The sequence below is a fragment of the Anopheles coluzzii genome, chromosome 2, assembly GCF_943734685.1.
Source record: "Anopheles coluzzii chromosome 2, AcolN3, whole genome shotgun sequence".
Classification (NCBI taxonomy): domain Eukaryota; kingdom Metazoa; phylum Arthropoda; class Insecta; order Diptera; family Culicidae; genus Anopheles; species Anopheles coluzzii.
The window spans coordinates 121,206,162-121,229,474 of record NC_064670.1 but is presented as its reverse complement, the minus strand read 5'-3'; the positions used below and the strand labels follow the sequence as shown (position 1 = coordinate 121,229,474).

At 46.7% G+C, this 23,313-nt stretch overlaps 1 protein-coding gene across 10 annotated transcripts in view; it reads left to right on the top strand.

Moving 5' to 3' along the window:
* LOC120953176 (hippocampus abundant transcript 1 protein) overlaps positions 1-23,313 on the top strand; it is a 32,656-nt gene that overhangs the window by 5,493 nt on the left and 3,850 nt on the right. For 2 of the 10 annotated variants that reach the window (XM_040372905.2, XM_040372904.2), the window contains 8 exons: positions 19,783-19,878; positions 20,248-20,438; positions 20,528-20,669; positions 20,774-20,965; positions 21,046-21,254; positions 21,340-21,426; positions 21,513-21,610; positions 21,701-22,078. In XM_040372905.2, coding sequence (XP_040228839.1) covers positions 19,783-19,878; positions 20,248-20,438; positions 20,528-20,669; positions 20,774-20,965; positions 21,046-21,254; positions 21,340-21,426; positions 21,513-21,610; positions 21,701-22,078 — 1,393 coding nt within the window. Of the gene's footprint in view, positions 1-3,714; positions 4,834-15,951; positions 18,710-19,782; positions 19,879-20,247; positions 20,439-20,527; positions 20,670-20,773; positions 20,966-21,045; positions 21,255-21,339; positions 21,427-21,512; positions 21,611-21,700; positions 22,079-22,476; positions 22,919-23,313 lie in introns of those variants that run through there. The other 8 variants (XR_007451930.1, XR_005751358.2, XR_007451929.1 and 5 more) reach the window with 8 other exon arrangements.

Below are 23,313 nucleotides of genomic sequence, written 5' to 3'. Positions count from 1 at the left end.
TCAAACATGTATTAATTTAATATTTCTAGATGATAGAATTGCTGATTTTATTTCATATCGAACACACAAAACCACACTTCTCCGTGCCAGATGTTAGATACCTTCATACACCTGGGAAGCTTTGTACGGTGCTAAATTTTGCATGCTTTTCATAATCCTACCGCACTGCTGCTACACTGTAACTGCTAAACGATGCCAATCCGTTGAGACTTTTGCACATTTTTTCGGCCAATGAAAAGTGTGAAAATTTGCACCCACAAAGTGTGTCAAAGAGCGCGTCCAAGCTCTCTCCTGCTGCGAAACCATCTGCCTGTTAGTGCCTTTAGCCGTACGAAGGAACGGGGTTTACCATTTTAAAGTGACTTTTATTTATTAAACCATTTGCCTTGCGGGTGTTATTTATAGCGAGGAGAGCATTCTGCGACAACTGCCGCTGCCGGGGCTGCCGCTATTGATTGAGATGAATTGAAATTGATCAACACATGTGCTTGTTTGCTAGTTGGAATCATTTTCCTTCCCGTTTTCATTTCGTAACTATTATTCACCCTTCGGGGCTTTTTCCTCAGCCGTCCTTGTATATAGTTGACACGACGAGACGGAGATTGGCGAAATTTCCTATGTGTTTGGGCTGAACCGCAGACAGAAGTTTCCTTCTGCCACTCCCAGTGCTCTCCCAACCTGCTCTTGTGCAACGCGAATGCAATTGTTGCCCGCTGATTGAATTTGCATGGGTGCACTTTGGTTGTTTGCGTGTCCGTGCATCGGGTGCAATTGCAATTTTTCTGCTGCTGCCCTGTCTCGCCAGTAGCCGGAGACGTGATCTTGCGCTATCGCTAGAGATGTCACGTACAGAGTGAGCGTCGTAGGGGTTAGAGTAAAAGTGATTTCTGAATGCTCAAAAGTGAAACGATTTAATAGCGTATAAGGGTTGTTTCAGCTTGATTGCAACATGAAAATAAAATAGTTACTCTCAATTAACCCTTACCCCTTTTTTGTGGCTCATCTTAACAACTCTAATTCAGATTGTTCAATTTAAAGTCAAACGGACGGAGAAAAGGAGGACATCTTGCGATTAATTTCCTGCCCCGTGTGTCCCGCAATACAGTCTCGTTCATTTATGCTTGCTGGACAGCGTAATAATAACAAAAGGAAGAAGAGCAAAATCGAAAGATGGCACACAATTTTGCATCTTCGCTTATGAAGTGGCGACTCGTTCGTGCGTTCGTTCCGAGTCGGCAGCCGGGTTGATCACTTTATTGCTCCAGCCGAGCTTCTGGTGGCCGAGTGTTGGGCGAGTTCAGCTAATTTATTGTCACCTTCTTGTGGCAGTGACACGCCGGGACGGGTGGCAGGCAGGCCGGGCATCGTGGTTTCCCGCGTGCCACCGGCCTGTTGGTCGCTGACGTCAATGGTAGTTCGGTTCGCCACCAGTGTGTGTGTGTGTACTGGTGTGGCCGAATGATTGTAGGGCTTTATTTGCTGTGTTGGGTTTGCGTTGAGTTTCGTTGTTGGTCTCGTGGTTTTGTGCACATTGTTGCGTCGCATTGTGTACGCACGCGATCCCCATGCATGGACGTCTGCGAGAAGACGATACAGCTGCACGCGTGTGTTGGCGTGAAAATGTGCCCTGTTAAGTGGGGAGAGAGAAGGACACACAATGCATTTACGTGTGGGTCTTCGAGGTCTTCGGAAAGCCGTTCGGATGTACACACAGCCGTTTTATTTATTTCCGTGTCTTGTGTCCCCTCGCGCCGGGTTGATGGCAATTTATTTTCCCCTTCAAAAAACATGTCTTTTTACTTTAAACAATTTCAAACACTCAAATAACACTCTTCTATCCACTTTAGCTCTCGGTAGAGCACGAGAGAAGGAGCGGCAGGTCTTATCTTTCTGCTTTTCCGGGCCAAATTCCCACTGCCTACACTTGACGGCTCTAATCTCTAATTCTTTCCGACCAACAAGCGGAGGAATTAATCATTTCGAGCACTCGGTGCTCTCGGGACGCGTTATTTGCGACAATTAAATACGATGAGATCATGCAGTATCGTTGCTTTGTGCTGAGATTTGTAGCAGAACCCGACGATTATGCGTGGGTGGTGCCGATGATAATGGAGGTACATATACGTTTACACAGGCTACAGGGCTTGATGAGCCAGCAACAACCGTATCGTCGTGGTGTACTCTTTTATTTGCATAAATTGTGCGCTTTAAAGGGCGTGAGTAACCGGCCGAAGCGCCGGTTGGTTGAGGTGGGTGTGCAATTAGCAGGCAAATTTACTGCTATTAAGGTAAACCTGATTTGAAGATGAGTTGCTGCACACAAGGGTACAGTTCCGGATGACATAATGCTCTAACTGGCGTGATCTTAACCTCTTACCCCTTGCAGAAAACGATTAACGTTGCTAATAATCTCTTTTTTTTCTTTTGTTTTATCTTTTTCAGGTAATTTATATCTAATGAGGAGAATATGCTGCATACATTTAGAAGCAAACGATGACGATGACAAAGATACAGTGAGAGATATGTTAATTGTAAAGCTTTTGAAGATAAGACGCGCGTAGATAACATTTTAGCATAGATAAGCGAAGAACGAATTCTGGAATGATCAGGTATGCTCCGTCCGTTGTTCTGTTCCTGTTACCTTCCGCAGTATTTACTGAGCATTAGCAGTGCGTGTAAAATGTGTGAATCATGTCTCTCGTTGGCCGTTGTTCGCACTGGTTTGAAACGTGAAGAAATTAATAACATTTTTCAATTTCAAACCGTTGATGGGTGCACGCAGGAAGAAGCTTGATTTGCAACACGTGATTGTGCGAGGTCATGTTTTATGCAAGCGGCTGTGTAATAATATGTTACACGCATATTATAGAGGTTTGTCACGTGGGAATGTTGTTTTATCAATTGCTAGTGTTTGTAGTAATTAACTTTACGGTCTTATGGGTACTACTAATTACTTATTTGCCTTTTGTGGTGAATATCTTTGAAACTTAAATACATTAGAATGCGAAACTTTGCGAAATATTCCACAAACAATGTTTAGACCCAAGCAAACAGACTCGCCAGAAACGTCATGTTATGCTAGAATATGCGAAAATATTTTTAAAACTTAGATTAAACATAAAACCTAAAAAAAGCTGCAAAACATTCCGTTGCTACTGTTCGGCTTGCCTGTTGTCGCACTTATCGTTTGAAGCACACACTAAACGATAAGTTTATCTGTCACTGTTGACGTACCCGAGCGGAAGAGAGACTCGAACAGCAACACTCACTCTCGATGCCCTCTCTATCTCTCTCTCTGCACGCTGCTCGCTGCTCCAAGAGAACGAACCACATTGCATTGCACTTTCGGGGTGAATGAATGAGCGTGTGGGGGCTCCCCCACCTCAAAGCCATGCACTCCAAATGCACGAAGCTCTCGGCAGAGCGCCTGAACCGAAGAGTGTACATCGCAGTTGAACCGAGCAAGCGAGTCTCTTCTTTTGGGGGATTATCACCACCACCACCATGGCCATTAGCCCCCGTCCCGGAACGTAAACATGCACCCCCACTCTTCCCCCTTTGACCCATCAGGTTAGTTTATTTTGTGTCCTCTCGCTCTCCAACGGAAGGTTCTAAGGCAAGGGAGAAGTGTCGGGATAGAGAAGAGATGTTATGCTCGCGCGCTCGCTCCGCTCCGAGCACTTCTCGATCGGTCAGCTTCCGATGGGTGGCCTTCGTGCTGGTGGCCGCAGTTCGTGGTTTACCATCGAACGCGCATGAAGTCGTCGCTGGTCGTCGTTTTTGGTTTCTTATTTTTTCGGTGAACAAAAATGGTGGTGCTGTTCTGTAGTGGCGGTGGTGGTTCGTTGCAGCAACGGTGACTCTTTGCTCTGCGACGTCGACGACGACGACCGCTTACTTCTATCGACCCCCTTTCTGTCCGGTGGAGAAAAGCGACAATCACAGCGTGCCATCCTGTTGTTCTGCTGCATGATCTCCGACTGTAGCTTTGTGTCCACAATCGAAGCAACCACAGTGGGAGAGCTCTTTCGCGTGCAGTGAAAATTGTTATTCCGTCTGCTCGAGTCGTGTGTGGGTGCCTGTTTGTGTGTGTGTGAAGGAAAAGCTCATCTGTGTGGAAGAATTTTCAACAGAAATGTTGGTGGTGGAACGTGGTGGAAAATAAAAGGAATTAACCCTTTCCCCCCCGTGCAGCAGTGCTAGACAAAACTGGCTGCGTTTTATCCCCCAAAAAGGCAGAAGGGGCGTACATACAGTCGTGTTTGTTTTTGTGCGTGTAGTGTATGCGCGTGTGTTTTCATTTGCTCGGTGCGACAATAATAGTAGAGTTTTCTCCAAATCCCAAATTCGTGAAATTCCCATTTGCATTCGAAAAGGAAAAAGATATAAAAAACGCAATCACACTGAAACCAAATTTCTCCGAAAAAAGGGGAGCTGAAATCAAGTAGGCCATAAAAAGGGTGCTCCAAATTGGCAAAAAGCAATACCTTCGTGCAAGTTTTCGGTTGACAGTTTGCCGTGGAGGAGCCATTGCGTTCCCCCATTGCGAATCAATAAAGAAGTGAACAGCAGCAGCAGGCACCTTGTTCAGGCTTTAGAAGCACTGTCTGAGTGTGTGTTGCAACGCAATAACCCCCCCTAAATTCTATTGTGCTGCTGCATCGCCGCCCTGTCGAAGAGGAGACAGACATTTTTGGCACGGTTCGGACAAAACGGGTGCTAACACACGCACACACAGACTAACGCGGAATGCAAGGCACGGCAGCACAACAGCCAACGCGGTCACAGCAGCAGCAACCCAGCCAGCCAGCCCAAAAACAACAACCTTCCAGAGTATGTATTCGAGTGATGTGGGCTAGAAAGTGATATTTGGATGAATATTGCCTGTAAAAACTAGGCAAGAGGGTGTGCAAGCAACGGTATCTACGATGAGGAATGGTGCTCTTTATGTTGGCACTCGTTTTTGGTGGTGTTGGGGGCACAACGTCCAAGGTTTTACACTGTGACGAAAAGGACACAATTAAAACTTGTCTTTCTTTGTAGGATTTAGTAGAACGGATTGCCACCAGGGACTTTCATTCCCTCTGATGGCGTTCTGAGCTCGGTACTGGACAGCCAAACCATCCAAAGGAACGAAAAGAACATCAAAAACCATCACAATCTCACCCTCCACGAAGGAGGAGGGGGTCCGTAAAACACAGAACGTAGAAAGCGTGAGAGCATTTCCTTGCATCCTTGAATACTCCCCACGGGGACAGTTGACAGTTTTACCAACGTGCGCGCTTCATCCTTCTCCGTGCGAGTTCCGTGGCTGTGGTTGTTCAAGGTTCCCAATATATTTTACGCTCTTTTTGCTTTCTTGTTTTTCCGCTGCTTATCATCCTATCTAAAGCGTCGTAGGATAGAGTAAAGCTGTGGGTGTGCTCGTGGACAAGCGACTATAAGACACAGGATTTTAGATTGTGGCCCGGTGGCAGTTCTAGCACAACTCTGAAAGCAACTGGGGAGAAAGGAAATTGGTTAAAGATTTGGCTCCTTCCGTTCCGTCGTCATTTGGCGGCTTTTCGTCTCTCTCTCGCTCTTTCTCGATTCCATTATGTAACAACGTCGCCGCCATTTCGGTGACAGTGAGCGGGAAGCGGCAAACTTTCTAGGCTGGTGGCACAGCAAGTAGCATTCGCAGGAATGTTTTATTTTCACCTAATATTGATTGATATTTTCTGCCTTCTTTCCGATGGTAAGGAGCTGCCATGCTGCGAAACGGCTAAAAGAACTCGCTCGTTGCAGGAGAAGCTCATTACATAATGTTTGTGTGCCATTGAACGCGAACACGGCAGGGAGAGGGGGGGTCGGGATACTAGAGAGGTCTAGAGAGGTTTGAAATTGATGAACTTTTGATCCCAGCATCATCGTTCGAACGCGCTGGCAAAAAGGTAACTGCGCTGGATGGTGATGGGATGTTGTCATCACACGACGAACGATGATTTGTTGCACCGCGTTGGTTGGTTGGAATGCAATCGTTCGAGCAGGGCGCGCGCGAGACGAATCGTCTGACGTGGTGTGGTGTTTGTTGTAGAGTCACTTCACGTGCTTGACCATCTTTTGCCGCCCGCTGCGGTGCGAAGATAATGATGATGGATGCGTTGCTGAGGAGTGTGGAGGTCTCCTTCTCTCCCTTGTGTGTGTGTGCGCTGAGGTCTAGGTCAACCGGTTTCTCTGCCTATTGGCACGAAATCGGAGGATTCTCCTCTTGCGTCCGCTAATGGCGAGAACATCAAATACTGTTGTTGGCGGCCTCCAATCTGGTGTGTTGTTGATCGGGGGAGTGGTTTTTTAGCTACCCCTGCGTACATTGACCATGGCAAAGGACACAGAAAGCTAGAATGTAGCCAGAACTAATCGAGAATCGCTTTGGAACATTGCCCTAGCTACGATTGGTATACTGTTTTTTGTGTTGCAGCAGTAGTTTTCTGCTATATAAATCTGGTCGTTTGCTGCTGGCTAGGTGTAGAATAGTGGAAGTTTGTGGTATCGATTTTGGCACCAGTTAGGCTTACTCTATAAGGTTATGTTGGAAAGGTATCGTGTGGTAAATATGTTGACAGAAGGATAAAAAACAGATTTATTTTTTTGTGGAGACTCTCTGGCACAAGCTGTGGTGATAAATAGAACGATTGTATTGATCGTGTTTCAGAATGTACAGAACAGAGCAACGCTTCATGGAGAGAATCGACACATCAAGTTCAGAAAAACTAAACTGGTTCATAATGTGGGGCCAAAGAAACGACTGCGTGGTACAGTGTCAAGCGTTTCTTGTAGTATATACCTGGGCTTGCGTTCAAATCTTGTCTACAGCTTCTTCTACAGCGTTGACTAACTGCATGTTTTCTACGCTTTTATCTCTACTGAAGTTAAAGCATATTTGTTCTATTGACATATTATAGCCTAGATAAGTTAGTAGGTCCATTTCAAAATGCATAAAGCGAGCTTGTTTAGATAAGGTGCACAGTTATTTCTGTAGAAAATACTTATTTTTTACTTTGAACTTGAGCTGTGTTGCTGTTTCATTCCCAAGATCAAAACGGTCGGAAAGGATTTAATGTGGCGTATATTTTATTCCAAAAACATCTGCATTATAGCGAATGCTAATAAGAATTACCTGCTTCTGATACAACTTCCTTCCCACCTTGGACCACAATCGAAGTGCTAATGAGAGCGACAATGATTGTTGGCGGTGGTGGCAGTCGTCGCAGGCCAGCTATATATGTACCACAAAAAAGGCGATCATCTGATGTGGTTGTTGCTTGTGGAACTTTCCAGAAGTCGCGTGGTCGGATGATCGGTAGGGTTAGAATTATTCCTACTATAATCCAAAGCACAAAGCAAAGCCGCTGCTTCTAACTGTATGTTACATATTTCATGAGTAACTTTCACAAATCGTGTGGCAGCTTTTGCTGCTTTTGTGTTTAATTATGTTGTTCATAATGCGGACCGGCACACCGGCAACCCGCAGGGGGGGGGCAGTATGTGTCCTTTGTGACCTTTTCTGTGCCATAAACTTATTACAACAGTGCGCCTCTGGTTGGTATTCGCTTCCGTGACCGATAATCTGGTCATTTCAGTATCCCGCAGTGGATTGTGGTGTGTATGTGCTGCTTTTAGTTCTTCTTTTTTTTGTGTGGTCTCTTTCAAAACACCCCCAAAAATTCATTTGTTTGCTGTGGCTGGATTGGACCCCGAAGGTACCAACGAAGCCGCCAATCATCGTGGTCCAATCGAATTTACCTTTTGTCATGCACTGCGGTGGTGCCGAACGAGACGAGCCCCGGGGCTGGATTGGGGGAGACGTATTCCAATCCATTAGACTGTAGTTACTACACACCAAGCTCTCCGCGACGGGGGTACGTGTTTTCGCATCCAACCGGCAGCCCCGAGAGCGAGCGCACTCGCCGAGCGGATGACGTTTTGGTCAATATTGACTAAACTCTTAGCACCTCGCTATCTTGGGTCTCTCGGCTCGGCTCGGTCGATTGTGGTGGTGGTGGTGGATAGTGTTCTACTTCCTGCTGTTGGGTGGCGGCTTAATGTTTGAATGGGTCTGGTTGGGTGTTCGATAAAACGGGGGCGATGAAGGGCAGGGGGGTAGGTCTGATGAGATGATTGTGTTTGAGCAGTCATTCAAAGGAAAGTGCAAAATTAGCACCTCCCTGCCTGGGTGAACATTGTAAATGTGCATGAAATTTAAAACCCGAACGCGCCGGAGGAGTGCTGGCTGTTGGCATTATATGAAAGATCAGCAAAGACGGTCCAACGATCCAACGTTTTATGGAGTTTGCTCTCCGTCTGGACTGCTTATGCCGGTTTGCGTAAGGAAACGAGTTTCCTATCAGCACAGACGATTTGGTTTGGGTACACATTTTGTAATAAGCATACGCTTTGGGGGATATGATTTAGATAAAATGTAATGGGGAATAGAATAATTATAACTCGTTCGTTAGCAGATGTGGTCGCGTCGTGGGAACAGACGGGGATCGCCTTTTTAAACTTGAAGTAGCGTCTTCTTGAACTCTCTTGAGTTATTTATAGAGGCTAAGAGGGAAACTCCTTACCGACTCAAGTACCTGATTATGTCGATGACTGTCGCTGAGAAGTGGAAGAAACACGAAGTAGAACAGAGAGAAAAAATGGGAAATTCAAGATGCAAAAGTGAACCATTATGATGATGTTGTGTGGTTTATGTGGAAATCTTTTTTTCTGATTCAATTTACCAGAAGAATGCATGTAAATGATTTGCAAATAAGTTTTACTTCAAATCATCCCATTCACTCTCTCTGTTTTGTAATAGTCGTTACTTTGAGAAGAAGATCGATGGAGACGCCTGGTGCTGTGTTTAGAATGAAAGGATTTCCCTTACTTCATTTTCATAATGACATGCCACATGACACATTAACTTGTGCTACCAGCCACAACTGTAGCGCATTGCTTCTCTCTTGGCGCTTTTGCTGCATTGTGTGCGATATTGCTTCCTTTTTAAAAACAAAACACCAAAAAAGAAGGTCTCCTCTGTACTACCTACTCACTCTGTGTGTGTGGATGCGTTTGTGCTAAAAGTCACGCCCAACCCATTAATCAACTAATCTACATCTGGGTGATGGGTTTTTGCTGCCACCCAGGTTGGTTGGTTTTTGTCTCGTCTTCTCTCTTTCCCTCTCTTAGGCGTTTTTGTGCGTCCCGATCTCTTCGGTTGTGTGGCCATATTTCTCAAGTGTTGTATCGTTTGCCGGCTGCTGCTGCTGCCGCTTCTGTTTTTGCAGGCAAAAGTTGCTCGAGTAAGCACGAAATGGAATGTCTTGAAAGAAAAAAAGGCACCAGAGAGAGTGGTGGTGGCACATCATTATCCGCTGGCAAGAAGGGCGGGGTGCGGAGGGCTGGTCCGGCAAGCAAAAGCAAAGCAAAGTTTATGTTACATCCTCGCTTTGTGATAGCTGCCAGCTGCTGCAGCTGTAGATATAGTTTTGGGGGATTTCGGTAAGGGGCCAAAAAAAAAAAAAAAAAAACAAATGGACCACAAATGTATATGCGAAAACGATGAGGTGTGTGTATGATATTATTTTTATTATAATGTTCAAGTGGAAGAAGTTGTTGAGGTGCTTTTCGAAGAAGTGAATCGAAGCACAAGAAGCAAAAGAACGACATGCAAATGCGGATTGCCGGCACAGGATTATTGTGTGGTTTTCTCCCGTTATCTGTGTCCTTATTCGGTGGTTCCGATGGCGCGCCCCACTCGGCGATCGGTCGATAAACGCTTGAGAAAATGTGCGTTATCTGTGTGTTGGTGGTGGTGCGTGTTGTTTGCTCAGCAGAAACTGTGCGAGCGACCGAGTATGAGTCTCGGTCGACGCGGGTCGTTGTACTGGCATGTATAATATCGTTAGAATGTTCTTTATTGGAATGCGATTTCTTGACGACGGGACAACGGGTGTCCTCCTTTTTTGTTGATCCCATCCCATTGGTGGTTCACCGCAAAGTGCTTTATCGTCTTTTTCTCATCGTCCCTGTAAATGGGTTGCAGAAGGCAGTGAGGTTGTACATCACCAAAGTTTGATCGTATTCACGTATTCTGCCCCCTCTGTCCGTGTATAGCTGTGTGTGCTTATGGGCCAAATCACAATAAAAGATACGACACTTAATGGCAGGTTCACATAATAATGCCGTTTTTTTATGATTGCTACATTCCAACGAACATTTGAACGTTCTTCTTCATTTTCTTCCTTCCATCGGGCGAAGGCTCCACATCGTCGATATGCAGCCAGCCTGAGTTGGGTGAATTTCCTTTCGAGTTGGTGCTCCCTTCGTGATGGCGTCATCAGCGAAAGGAAAAAGAGAACGAAACAAACCGACCCGAAGCCGCCCCGTGTCGTCGTCTGTGAGTGCACGTGCACCCGGCACTCGCGCAGACCTTGAGAAAATCGCTATCGACAGCTGTTGTAAATTACTGCTCGATGGATGATGGCGGCGTCCGTCCGGCACCCTCCCAGTGCTTGCGTGTGAGTGTTTGAACACACACACGCACACACACATGAACACGGCAGCATAAAAACATACAGTCGGCATATCTTTTAGTGCGAGAGAAGCTTTCCCAGCGCCTGCCTTGTTGTTGCTATTGGTCTAGCACAACCGGATCCATCTTGTCCTTCCGTGTGGCATACGGACAGCAGCACACGCGAGAGCGAGAGAGCGCGCGAACCAACCGTCCTGACCCTCCCCCCTCCCCCTCCCCCCATCATTCCGGTAAAGAAGCACAGGGGATACCCGAGACCTCCTTCCTGTGTACGAAAGGGAAAGGGAATGTTTCGGTGGCGGCATCCGTTCCGAAACCCGTTGGAATGTGCTCTGTGAGGCAACGTTTTCCTTTGGGACATGCGCACTAGCACGCGCTGAAGGAAGGGGGGAGTCGTCATTCTTGTGCGGTAGTGACGGGGGGGAGATGGGTCGGTGTGATGAACTTGCTGTCGTAGAGAAAAACCATACCTCCCTTGGAAATGAGTTTTGGAGCGAGGTTTCGAGTGGTTTTGGGGGGGAATGCCGGAGCAGAACCTTAGGCCGTCGCCAGTGTCTGCGTGTTTATGCCAGGAGTTTGTTGATTTCATTTATGCCCATTTCCTGCTGGATGATTTCTGAAAGCAGCATCGCGAGCATCGCTGGAAGACGACGGCGACGACACCACGCGCTCTCTCTAGACACTGGCTGAGGTACCACCGAGGTCGCGACTTCCGCTTGACATTGGATGGGATTTGTGTTGTGCAGTGGTGGTGGCAGGATTTAAATGGAGTTGGTTCAGGTTCCATATCGAGACGCATCGTAAATTTTGTGAAAGTAGAGTTTTTTGTTGTGTATAAGAAAGATCCTTTGGAGTCTTCTGCAGCAGTAACAATTAGTCTGATTACTGGAATGCGCATTCCCTGTCTGTGTGTGTTTTTTTCTCTCTCTTTCCTATTCCTCTGCTGTAGTCTCGTGCCAAAATGAGATGATGTCAGCCGAAGGAAATGAAGAAAATGACGACTTATCGTATGTTTTTGTGTGTGCTGCAAGGGTGGAATTACGCTAATTAGCGATTACTGCATCGTACGGATTATGCCTTGGTTCGTCGTTAGCAGTAAATCGTGATCAGTAGCTGCGGGAATTCCGTATAAATTGGTCGATTTAACAACACAATCGAAGTCTTTTATTTGTTGTGCAATCGTACCGTGCCTATATGACGCAAGCCGCTTACCACACACATGACAAAGAGCTTAGGTTTTAGAACAACAATAATTGAACGATTGTTCTAAGAAACTCTCCAAGAACTCCTAAATGTTCTTTTTGATATGTGATTGAGTTTTTTTACTCATTTTTTTTATTTTTGTTAGGCTTGGTCTTCCAAGCTTTAGTTTTGCACAATGGATTTCTTTTTAGTCCCTTTTTGTCGTGATTTAGGTTCAGTCAAGTGCCAAACAAAAGTTATTATTAACCAATGACGACAGTTTCCAATGTTTGGTAGGCCTCGGAGTCGTTATATTCGCATATGTTTGACCTCCAAAAAGTTTGTCGTAAAATTCCAATTCCCAAAACTGTACCTCAACGCCTCCCAGCTCATCTCCAGCACTCCCAGCAGTTCTCTTGTAGCCTATAGCCAGCACTGCCTGCCAAAGATACGGGTTTTGCGCGTGAAATTGTGCGAACCGTTAGAAAGGTGTTTTTCTCGCTCTTTCTGTGCAGAATGCTCCCTCCGGGGAGAGCGTGTACCCCATAAAACATAATTCCGTAACGTATCATAAATCGTTTATCGCAGCAGCCCAGGCCAGACCCTCACCTCCCTCCCTCCCTCCCGGGGTCTCGGATTTCGTGAGGTGCAGGAGCATCGGCCGTTTTTAGGTCAAGGATGATGGGGAAAATTTACTGTCGAGAATGAAATTTGATCTCCCCCTGTTCTCAAGTGGGTGATGGTTGTGGTGATTCAGACCACGGTGTATCTCTGTGTGTGTGTGTTTAATGCATGCCACACAGGAGAGGTGATGATTGTTTGCAAACTGACCCAGACGAAATGGGCAACGACTTCAATTACACTCTCTCCCCCTTCATGTGCGGGATGTGATGGAGGGAGGGGAGATGTTTTGCTCTTTTTGTACAGTCCCAGGAGTGCCAGTAGTAATGTTGTGCCCCATTTTTATTGGACAAAGTGGAGCGCAAAAATCTGCCCCAAAGACGACGGGGAGACGCGTTGCGATGTTTACACGAGGAAATGGCCCGATCAATTGAGAGTTGGAGAGCGATTTCGCAAGAAATAAACATGATCCAAGTGGGCCGGGGATCGCTTACAACTTTGATTGTAATCGCTTTGGGCTTAATTGAAAGCATCAAAGCTCTGCATTGACCGGGAGAGGGAATTCTAGGACGACTTTGGAATTCCCGCTTACGGCAAGAAGAACAAACAAGAGTTCGCTTACAATGAAATGGATTTCCTTCAAACAACTTTCTCAAAATGTATTAACTAGCCGGTGAAACTTTCCCACCGGGCTTGACACGAATGGGAAACTTCCTTTTCGCACACAGTTTGTGCGTCCGTTTGGATGGTGCTGCTACCGGCAATAAATCACAACTTGTCCGCTGTAAATAATCGATCCAAGAAGCGCGACATTTCGTGACGATTTTTGTTCTCAGCAGCAGCGCACGGCACAGCGGGGACAGGGCAGCTGCGAAAAACTGCGAGTCACGAATAGGGCCGTCCATCGCGTGGCGTCCCCATTTGGGAAGGGGATTTGATTGGTTTTCCAATAAGCTGTGAGAGGTTCTACACACACACCCGAGAGCTGTGCGCTGTGCTTGTGCTGCGGATTTTCGATGGTCCATCTTGTGCATCATCATCATCATCATCATCATCATCACCGGCGCTGCCGCCGCCGTCGTGCTGCATACCTACCATATACCGTGTTAGTAGTGTGCATTGGAAAAGCGCATGTGGTCGCAGCCCCAAGCCAATGCAGTACTCACAGTACGAAGTGTGTGCTGTGCTTGTGTGGTGCATAGGGTTGAATTTTGGAGCAGCAATGGCAAACGGCTTTTGACGCTGGGTGTGTGTAATGCACACGATATCATAAACCGCACGAGCGCAGCAGCGGGGCCAACATTTTGACGTTCTTTTTTTAGTTTTTTTTTTTGAAAAAAAGGATAGAATCGGAGCTAGGTACTGCGTTTGCTCTGACCTGTATGCCTTTCGTGATTACACCTTTTCGTGACTGTGGTTTTGGGTTATATAGGTTTTCAACTGCAACCACAGTTTAAGCTGCTTCTCCCCCCATTTAGGATGATGTTTGGCCTTTGCCGGGAAAGGTGAAAAAGAAAAGAAAAACCCTCCCTTCCTGCAGTAAGTAACTTAAACCCTGTGTGTTTTGTTGCGGGTTCCGGTGTCGGAAAAGTTTTCAGTAACATGTAACAGCCTTTCGGTATTAACTTTCGACAATGTATGATGCCGATGGTTGTTACTACCGGCGCGGTTCAGTGTGTTCGGGTATGGTTTAGGTTATTCAAAAACCACATCCTTATACGCTTTTCACAAACCAGTTATTTAAAAGAGCGTTAGTCTAACCAAACGATTGACGGAGAGATTTAACCGAGGTCCTAGTAGTTCCTGAAGGCGAATGGAGTTAGGTTTGTAATGTTGGGTCACATTGATATGAAAAAAGACTTGACATAGGTGTTTGGGTTCTTTTTTTGCACTTTATAGGAAGCATAAACATTCACAGGATATCAACGCATTTGTTAACAGAAAGCCCTTTTGCAAAGGCCCTTGCAGGCTCTTGCAGAAAGCAAGGAGGCGAGCTTGCAGTGCTGCAAAATGTCATGAGTATCACGAGATTTTCACCAACGAAAACAATGAACATATCCGTAGCTTGATGCTCATTGATGATACTCAATCAAAGTGCGTCATAATCATAATTTTTTCTGGCTACCAAATGCCACTGTTTCAGTCACCAACACTCATGACTGAAACGAAGCTCAAATCAGCTCACTCACACAACTGAGAAGATTAGTGATGAGACTCAAACAGTTGGAGGATCAATCACATGCTTCTGATCATCACATCTGATCATCACAGTAGAGCGTCTCGTGACGCTGACATGATTTTGTTTCAGCCGGTATTTGTCATGACTTTGTCAGTCAGACATTTTGCACAACTGATCACAACAAAAAAGTCATGACATAGTCACTGACCCAACGATGGTCGCAAAAATGTCATGGAGCATGTATGGGTCACACTAACCGTTTTGAGTATCACCTCTGATTATCACAATTGAGTACGTGACGCTGATATGAATTTTGTTTCAGTTAGATTTTTTTAATGACATTGACATTTTGCAGCACTGCGAGCTTGTTTTATTTATTGCTTCTCCTCCACTCAGCTCATAAACAGCTTTGATTGCATTCGAGAGGAGGGCGCGTTGTTTCCCGAGTGCCATGTTTTATTCATCCAGCACAGCCAGCCAACCCTGTGCAAAAGCGCCTACTGTGTTGTTTTGCATCTCATCACCTTCGTGGGGTGGTGGTGGTGGCACATTAGAAAATGCGTTGCCGCAGCCGCCCACACCTGCCGTACACATCCACACGCTGTGTTCCCCAAAACAAACAAGCCTCTCTCGCCGCTCTGTGACTGTGTTTGTGTGTGCGCTTTGTTTTTGATTAAGGATGGGTGTAGAGAGATGTACTCTGGGTTGATGCTTTATTTTTCTGTCGTCCCTTCAAAAGTTAATCACCCTCTGGCGGCGGCCTCGTCCGTTGGTAACGATGGCGACGGTCAAGCTTAATCTATCTTTGGAGGTGCTGGCTCGTTCGGGGTGCTCTGATGGTGTGCTAGGAATTGTGTTATTTTCTTCCATGTGATTTTGATTGCTTTTAAGCTTTCTATTGAGAAAAACCTTTCTCCAGCAGGTGGGTGTGAGCAGCGCGTTGTCGTTTTTTAAGGGTGGGTGGCTCTTTGCAAAGAATGAAGGGAGATTGTGATGCTTTTGGAACGAGAAAAAAAGGTAGTGCGTACTGTGGGAGGGCTACATTTTGAGAAGCAATTTTTCATAGGAAAGGATTTTATGCTATGTTGGCGTGTTTTCTTACAGTGCGTCAGAGTTCTTGGAAGGATGGAAAGTTCATGGCAAAAGAAAAAGATCGTTCAAAAATAGCTACCCTTTAGTATGGATTAGTTTAATGTGATTTTTGGGTCCTCTAAGAGACGAGAAGGATGTTATGTGCATTAGTTTTGCGTGGTGAAGAAAATCTGCCCAAATTTTCACAATTTGTACATGTTTCAAACAGAAACAAAAGCGCCAGCTCAGATACCGTTGCTGCCCCTTGCTTTCGGACTAAATGCGATATTATGCTCTAGCGAAACTAACAACACTTGAACCACACATCTATTTGTAGGTGAGCAATCAGTGCGTCTGAAAGAAGAAAAGACCATCCCGAAAAGAGAAAGAAACCAAATCAAAGGGTGTACACGGTACGGTGTACGACGATTGTGAAGAATTATTTGCCATCAAATTCAGTGCCTCTCTCAAACAGAATCAAATACAAGCAAGCAAGCAAACAGTGGAATCCGTTCAATTTTCAACCACACCCTCTAGCACACGCCCAGCAAAGCCTGACAAAAGTCCTTGAAGCGAGCAGCAATAAACCGAGGAGTGCATGCGTGGGTGGTGAAGTCGTCCAGGGAGCCATCATCATCGTATACGTCCTAGGAGGAGTCACGGAGGAAGCGAGGCGCAATCGCCCACACAGAATTGCTTAATCCTCCGCAGGAACCAAGAATAACGCAGCAGCAGCAGCAGCAGCAGTGCTTCCGTTCGACTGAGAGCTTTAAAATACGCGCACACACCATAGGAGACACACCCACAAAAACGGGGTGGGCTGCATTCGATCTGTGAACCACTGATAGTGACAGTGTGTGAGAATACCTGCATAGCCGGAATCATAAATTGCAATCGAGAGACGGTCTGAGACGGGGCCTATAGGATACATACATAGAGGAATATATTTTGAATTGCGTTGTATGTGTGTGCCTGAAGGAAGCAAAAGTGCACTACTCTTCTGTCATACCTCAAGAACGCTTTACTTCTACCACACTACCCAGAGAGATAGGAAACGTTTATTTTTTCACCGATAGTATCTGACAAGTTCCTACGCAACGGCGGAAGCCATTTATAAGCGCGCGTTTGCTGCTGCTTTCTCTCTCTCGAATGAAGACATAAAAATTCAAAATTCCTCAAACCCATAGAAGAAGAGAGCACAAGAGCGCGTGAGTCAAGCTCGAGGCAATTGTGTGGACACGTTTTGCAAAAAGCGTCAATAATCGGCCACCGCGTTGCCGCAATTCCGTCCGTGTCCGGTTCGCGGTTGATTGACGCCGACGCGTCGGAAGTAAATGCGTACATTTGTGCGGGTCGGGTTGTCCATTGTACGTTACTGTTTGCCAGCTCTACAACCTGTCTCTCACGTCGCCACACGAGCTCAACCGGCGCGAAGATTCGGTGATCGCGATCAGCCGCAGCAGCGCGCAAGGTGTTTAAATTTAGCAGCTTCCCGCACGGCACAACCTGAGGGACGGATATATCCGCGCACAAACCCTGGTACTGTCTGTGTGTGTTTGACTGTATTGGCGGCTCGTGTTTAACACCTCTCACCCCCAGTGCGACAGAGTGAGAGCGCTTTTTAAACAAGACGAACCCCGAAAATCACGCCGTTGGCTGATGGGCAGCAGATCGGATTTTGCTGAAGGTTGCTGATTCGCAAAGTACACTTAGAAGCTTACGTGGAGAGAGAGAGAGCAAATTGTGCTCCCGAAGTAGAGGGAAGTCAAGAATCCAGCCTACCATACTCTAATCTATATCTATAGACTACACTCCACACACACACACACTTCGCGTTAAATGAGCCCGAGTCGGTGCCATTATTGTTATCACTGTTGTTGTTGCGGTAGCGGAAGTCGGAATCGAGTCGTCAGTACCGGCAGCGGACGGATCGGTGGCACAGGTCCGCTCGGCTGGATGCAGCTCTGGCAGCGCAAGGTAGCGATCGCTGGCAGTAGGGAAAAGTTTGCCGATTAACGCCCGCCAGGCGAAAGCAGCAGCGAAAAAGGGTCAATTCCGTGGACAGGCGAGCAAGGCTAACGTGGTACGGGAACGGTATAGTACAAGTGAGGATGGAGGAGCATTCGGCAAAGTTTTTGGGTGCAGCGACAGTAGCAGCAGCGGCGGGTGCTGCCAGCACGAAGTTGTCTCACATGGGTGAGGCGTCGGCGGCGGCAGTGGCCGTTCCTGCGAGCCAGCAGCTGCGACCCGGAACCGGGAATGCAAGTGATGCGGAAGTCTGTGATAGAAGTAACGTGGTTACTATGGATGAGTTGGGAGCGATCTTACCACCTGCCGGCGGCGAGCCGGTAGAGGACAGCTGTACCGATACGGACGATCAGAATAGCAATTATCTAAGCATTAGCAACAGCCGCAGCAGCAGCTGCTTCGACCTACCCGGCGAGTGTTCGCCGATGATGGGCCCGGCGAGATTGAAGCCGGTGTCGCCGGAGGAGGAGAGCCTGCGGATGACACTTGTAAACGAGCGGTACATACAGTCGGGACAGATGGGGGTGGTTCTGACACCGGGCGAGCTGCTGGGTGAAGGTAGCAAAGAATCCGGCTCAAAGCCACGGCTCGACGACGAAGAGGAGGAGGACGATGACGATGAGGATGAGGATTCGTCCATGCTAACACATTCGGCCGCAACGACGGCAACCGTGTCGTCCAACAAGTCCCGCATACTGGTGGTGGGTGGAACGGACCAGCAACCCGGTTGTTCCAATGGCAGCAGCAGCAGCAGCAGCAGCAGAGTGCCGGAAGCTGGCGTGTGTTGCAACATAGTTGACAATCCGGTCAGCGAAGCAGCGGGTGGCAACAGCACGGTGGTCGACATCGGAAGTACGGGTAATGCACAGGACGGTAATGTACGCGCAGCAGCAGTAGCCCCGTCCGGAGCGACAGCTAACGGAGCGGTCGGCAACCCGCACAGCCGGGTCACGACGACACCGTCGAACTTAAGTAATTGCAGTGGCCTACCGACCGTCACCGTGGTGCAGCTGAAACAGAGCAAAAATCTCATCTACTTCCTGCGATTGATCTTCAATCACTGTAAGGTTGGTAGATCCCCTTGGGTTGGAGTGTTGGTTTTCTGTTAGTTTGTTGCAGACACTGAAGTAGGAGAAACTGAAGCAGGAGATACACAAAACCCCCATGCTCTGCTTTTTCTGCCGCGCTCCTCTCTACCTTTACCATTGTTTCGCCTTCGTTTTATTTGCCGTATTTGCGTATCATTGCTGTTGTGGGAGGCGCTGGCCGCTAATCATCATGTTATTATTTGCCGGGTCTTTAATTGGGGAGGGAATGCTCGCATGAAATGCTCTGCTGCCCCATCTGAAGCGAGAGCGGAAGCGATGAATGTTATATGCGCCAATATTTCATCATGTTTCGGTTGTGTCCAGATGAGTGGAGGTAGACAGAAATTTTGTGGTTAGCAAACACGGCTGCGAACATGGTCGATTGTGTACTGTACCGTTGCACATTGAACACGGAGATACAAGGCGATGTATTCCGGGTATTTCGTACTGGAGCTCCCAGACCGTTTGAAGAATTAGCAGCATTTGTCGATCGATAATTGGTCGAGCTGTAGATTGTTTAAGTTTTATACATGTTAATTAATGTTGTTGCGAAGATTGACGATCTATTCAGGTTCTAAAAAGCCTCTTGGAAGGACAAATATTTTGAATTGAGAAGTTTCCTACCTATTTTCCGATAACTTTGGACGGAAGTGAACTGTGAAATTAATATCTATCGATCGCTTTTACTTGTCAATCAACGAGCAAATGGCTTGGGAAGGATGGATAATGTTTCACAGATCAATTCCAGCGTGCTTTCAAGAACAATGTTCATTGAGTCCTCCTTCCGTTTCAAACACATTCTACGGGGAATGTAAATATAATCGATCACTGTTATCATTAAACGAATTAATGCGCGCTTCATCAAAGCAGCTGAAAACAAAACAGCTCTCCGCTGCCATCGTCATCATCATCGTAGCTATATTTTAAATTATATGTTTTTCCTGCTTTCTTATACTCTCTCCCTGCCATCGCGCAAATTTTCAGCCGACTGTGTATCGTGTTTCAGCCACTTATTACTGTTCTCGTTCCCGTTTTTTCCCATTCTATTTCAGAGCTCCGGTATAGGAGAGCCGAGCGTTTATCATGCCTTAGTAGTCATATTTTTGGAATTTTTCGCCTGGGGACTGTTAACGATGCCGGTCATCAATGTAAGTATTTTGCTGCCTCGTTGCGTTACAGAAGAGCTGTTTCTGAAAACAGAAGCGGTTGCAAGTGACATGTTCCACTGATTGGTGTAGCAATCGGTTCCTTTCCTTTATGCGCATTGTCTCACATAACAAAAGCATGCGAAGGAATTGGAGAGTAATGCGGTAATTGGGTGGCGACAGCAGGTTACAGCGTGGTCTAAATCGTATTAGCCATAACGTAACGTAACCGCACTGCCTAAAAATAACCCTGCCTTCCTTGCATAACAAGTCACTTGTGCAGGGTTTGGTTTGGTGTCTGATGCAACTCACAACTCCTATGCAGCAACTATTTACCGTCCTGTTATCCTTTTCTTGCTCCTTCTACGGCAGGTCCTCAATCAAACCTTTCCAGATCACACCTTCCTAATGAACGGGTTGGTGATGGGCATCAAGGGCATACTGTCCTTCCTGAGCGCTCCACTGATTGGCGCACTGTCGGACGTGTGGGGCAGGAAGTTCTTCCTGCTAATTACGGTGTTCTTCACCTGCGCTCCGATCCCTCTGATGTCGATCAACTCTTGGTAAGTGTGTTCACTTTCCCTTCCCCTTGCTCTTGTACACTGTGTGCGATTGTTAATCTGTCTTCTATATCTCGCCAACCCGCTTCCAGGTGGTTCTTTGCAATGATCTCAATCAGTGGCGTGTTCGCGGTAACGTTTTCCGTCGTGTTCGCGTACGTCGCGGACGTGACGACGGTGGAGGACCGGTCACGGGCGTACGGTTTGGTGTCAGCCACGTTTGCCGCTAGTTTGGTACGTAAAAGATAGTGTGCTTGATGATGTTCACCAATAAATTGGAAAAACAATTTAATTTTTGTGTGAATTTATGCAACACTCTCGTGCTGCCCCCTCTTTAGGTTATTTCACCTGCCCTCGGAGCCTACCTGAACGACAAATACTCGGAACCGCTAATCGTTGCCCTCGCCACTGCAATCGCGGTGCTGGATGTGTTCTTCATACTGGTGGCGGTGCCGGAAAGCTTACCGGAAAAGGTGCGTCCCAGCTCGTGGGGTGCACCGATCAGCTGGGAACAGGCAGATCCGTTTGCAGTAAGTGTATGGCTGCGAGTAGTACAAGAGAAATTAGTTTCTTCACTTTACCAGCACGTTTGCTTCTTCCTTTCCCACAGGCACTTCGTAAAGTTGGTCTGGATCAAACGATTCTGATGCAGTGTGTTACGGTGCTGCTCTCCTATCTGCCCGAAGCGGGACAATATTCGTGCATTTTCGTCTACCTGAAACTGAAAATGCATTTCAGCTCGATCGATGTATCGATCTTCATTGCTGTCGTCGGTATACTAAGTATACTGACGCAGGTCATCCTAGGTGATCTAATGAAGTAAGTTTTGCGCGAACGAACTCGCCGGACGAACCGACGCTAATGTGAGCTTTTTCCTTCCTTCTTTCTTTCTTCCTCCCAAAAGGGCACTTGGTGCAAAGCGTACAATAATAATAGGATTACTGTTCGAAATGTTACAACTGCTTTGGTATGGTTTTGGCAGTCAGACATGGTATGTGTGTGGTGCATGGCAAGCGAAAGCGAGGAGGAAAGAAATACGTGCATTAATTAATGTTCCGTTCCTTTTGTCTGGCGCAGGATGATGTGGGCAGCAGGTATCCTTGCTTCATTAGCGTCAATTACGTACCCGGCGATCAGTGCATTCGTGTCGATACATTCCAACCCGGACCAACAGGGTAAGTGGTGCAAGGCGCGGAACCGTTGTAATGGCATTTAGCGAGCAAGAGAATACATCTAACACGTTTTCCATCTCTCTCTCCCGCCAGGAGTGGTCCAGGGTATGGTGACAGGAATGCGCGGTTTGTGCAACGGGCTGGGGCCCGCAATGTTCGGCGTCATCTTCTACGTGTTTCACGTCGACCTGAACGACGAGCATAATGTAGCGAGCCACAGCCTGAACGGGGCCGCCATCGGGGCGGTAGCGGGCGGTGGCGTGTTCGACGGCTCCGACGCCAAGTTCGTGCGCAACGAGACGCTGCTCGGTGGCTCGGTGCACCATCACATCGAGGACGAGTACTCGCAGCTCATGCCGGGCCCGCCGTTCGTGTTCGGAGCACTCATGGTTATCTGTGCGATCGCTGTGGCAGCCTTCATACCGGAGACGCCGAGCGACACCATGCGGCGGCCATCGGGTGAGAAGAAAAGTAGTTATTTCCAACTTTTTCCCTCCCTCTTACCTGTGTGTTTCCGTGTGTTTTGGTGTGTGTGATGGTCACACTAACAGTCCACTAACGAACGGCACATTAACAAATGAAAGTGGTGTTTGTCGAACTAATCTACTAATCACCGGCACATGCTCTCTGTGGTATTCGTCTTCGAACGATGTCTTTCATTTTCATTCAGAATGCTCTGTGCGATTCTGTGGCATCTCTGTACCTGTGGTGTCTGAATCGTTTCTGTGGGTAGATGATTAGTAAACGTGTACATTATCTGTCTTTTGCAAATGCAGCAACATGTTTTCCCGTTGCTCGTTGCGGTCGTTTTCCCTCAGAATTCCCCACTATTTCTGGTTTATTTTTGCTTCTTTTCCACCCATTTTCAGAAAGCGGCTATCGGAGCCAAGACAGATTGACCGTTCTTATTGGAGACTGATTAGTGCGGTGATGATAAGTGAGAAACAAACACACATACATACATACAGCGGGCGATACGACGACTCAGACGGGGGTTCAGAAGTAATGGACAGAGATGTGTGCGAGCCTGTTGTAGAGTGTTTTATTTTATTTTTCCACCAACTCACCACTACCACCACTCCACCATTATTAACAACCACAACAACAACCGTTGCACAACTTGCTACTGTTTCTCCAGTTTTGTTTTTGTTTTTTGTGTGCCGCACTTATCTCACTCCCAAGTTGGAAAAGTGTTCCGTTCACCTGATTTTGTCGATGTGGGAGTTGTTGTATGGAGTTGATTTTAATATCCTGTGCTTCGAAGGTGCTGCTGGAATGTGCGTCGCAGCAAAACTACAGTTTGTTATTGAAGTAATTATGATTTGGTTTTCTGTGTTTGTGTTTTGGTCCTGTTCTATCTTTCTTACTTTTCTACACGTACACCACAATAGTAGTGGCAGTGATTTCATTTTATGTTTAGTCGTTTCATTTTCTCTCTCTCTTTTACTCTATAATTTTCCTCTTAATTCGTGTTGCGCTTGGACAAAATCTCCTGCAACACTAAAAGCACTAAATATTTAGCTAGTGTATAGAATAGAAGGAATTTAGAACAATCGAAAAACGATACAAATCTACAAGCTCCTCTCATAGAGCATATCTCATATTTGTGTGTAAGCTTTTTCACTTCCAACAATTGCCTTTAAACATTCAAACGCTGCTAAACACGATCAAGAAGACTATGAAGAAATAGTTTTTAAATGGTCCGC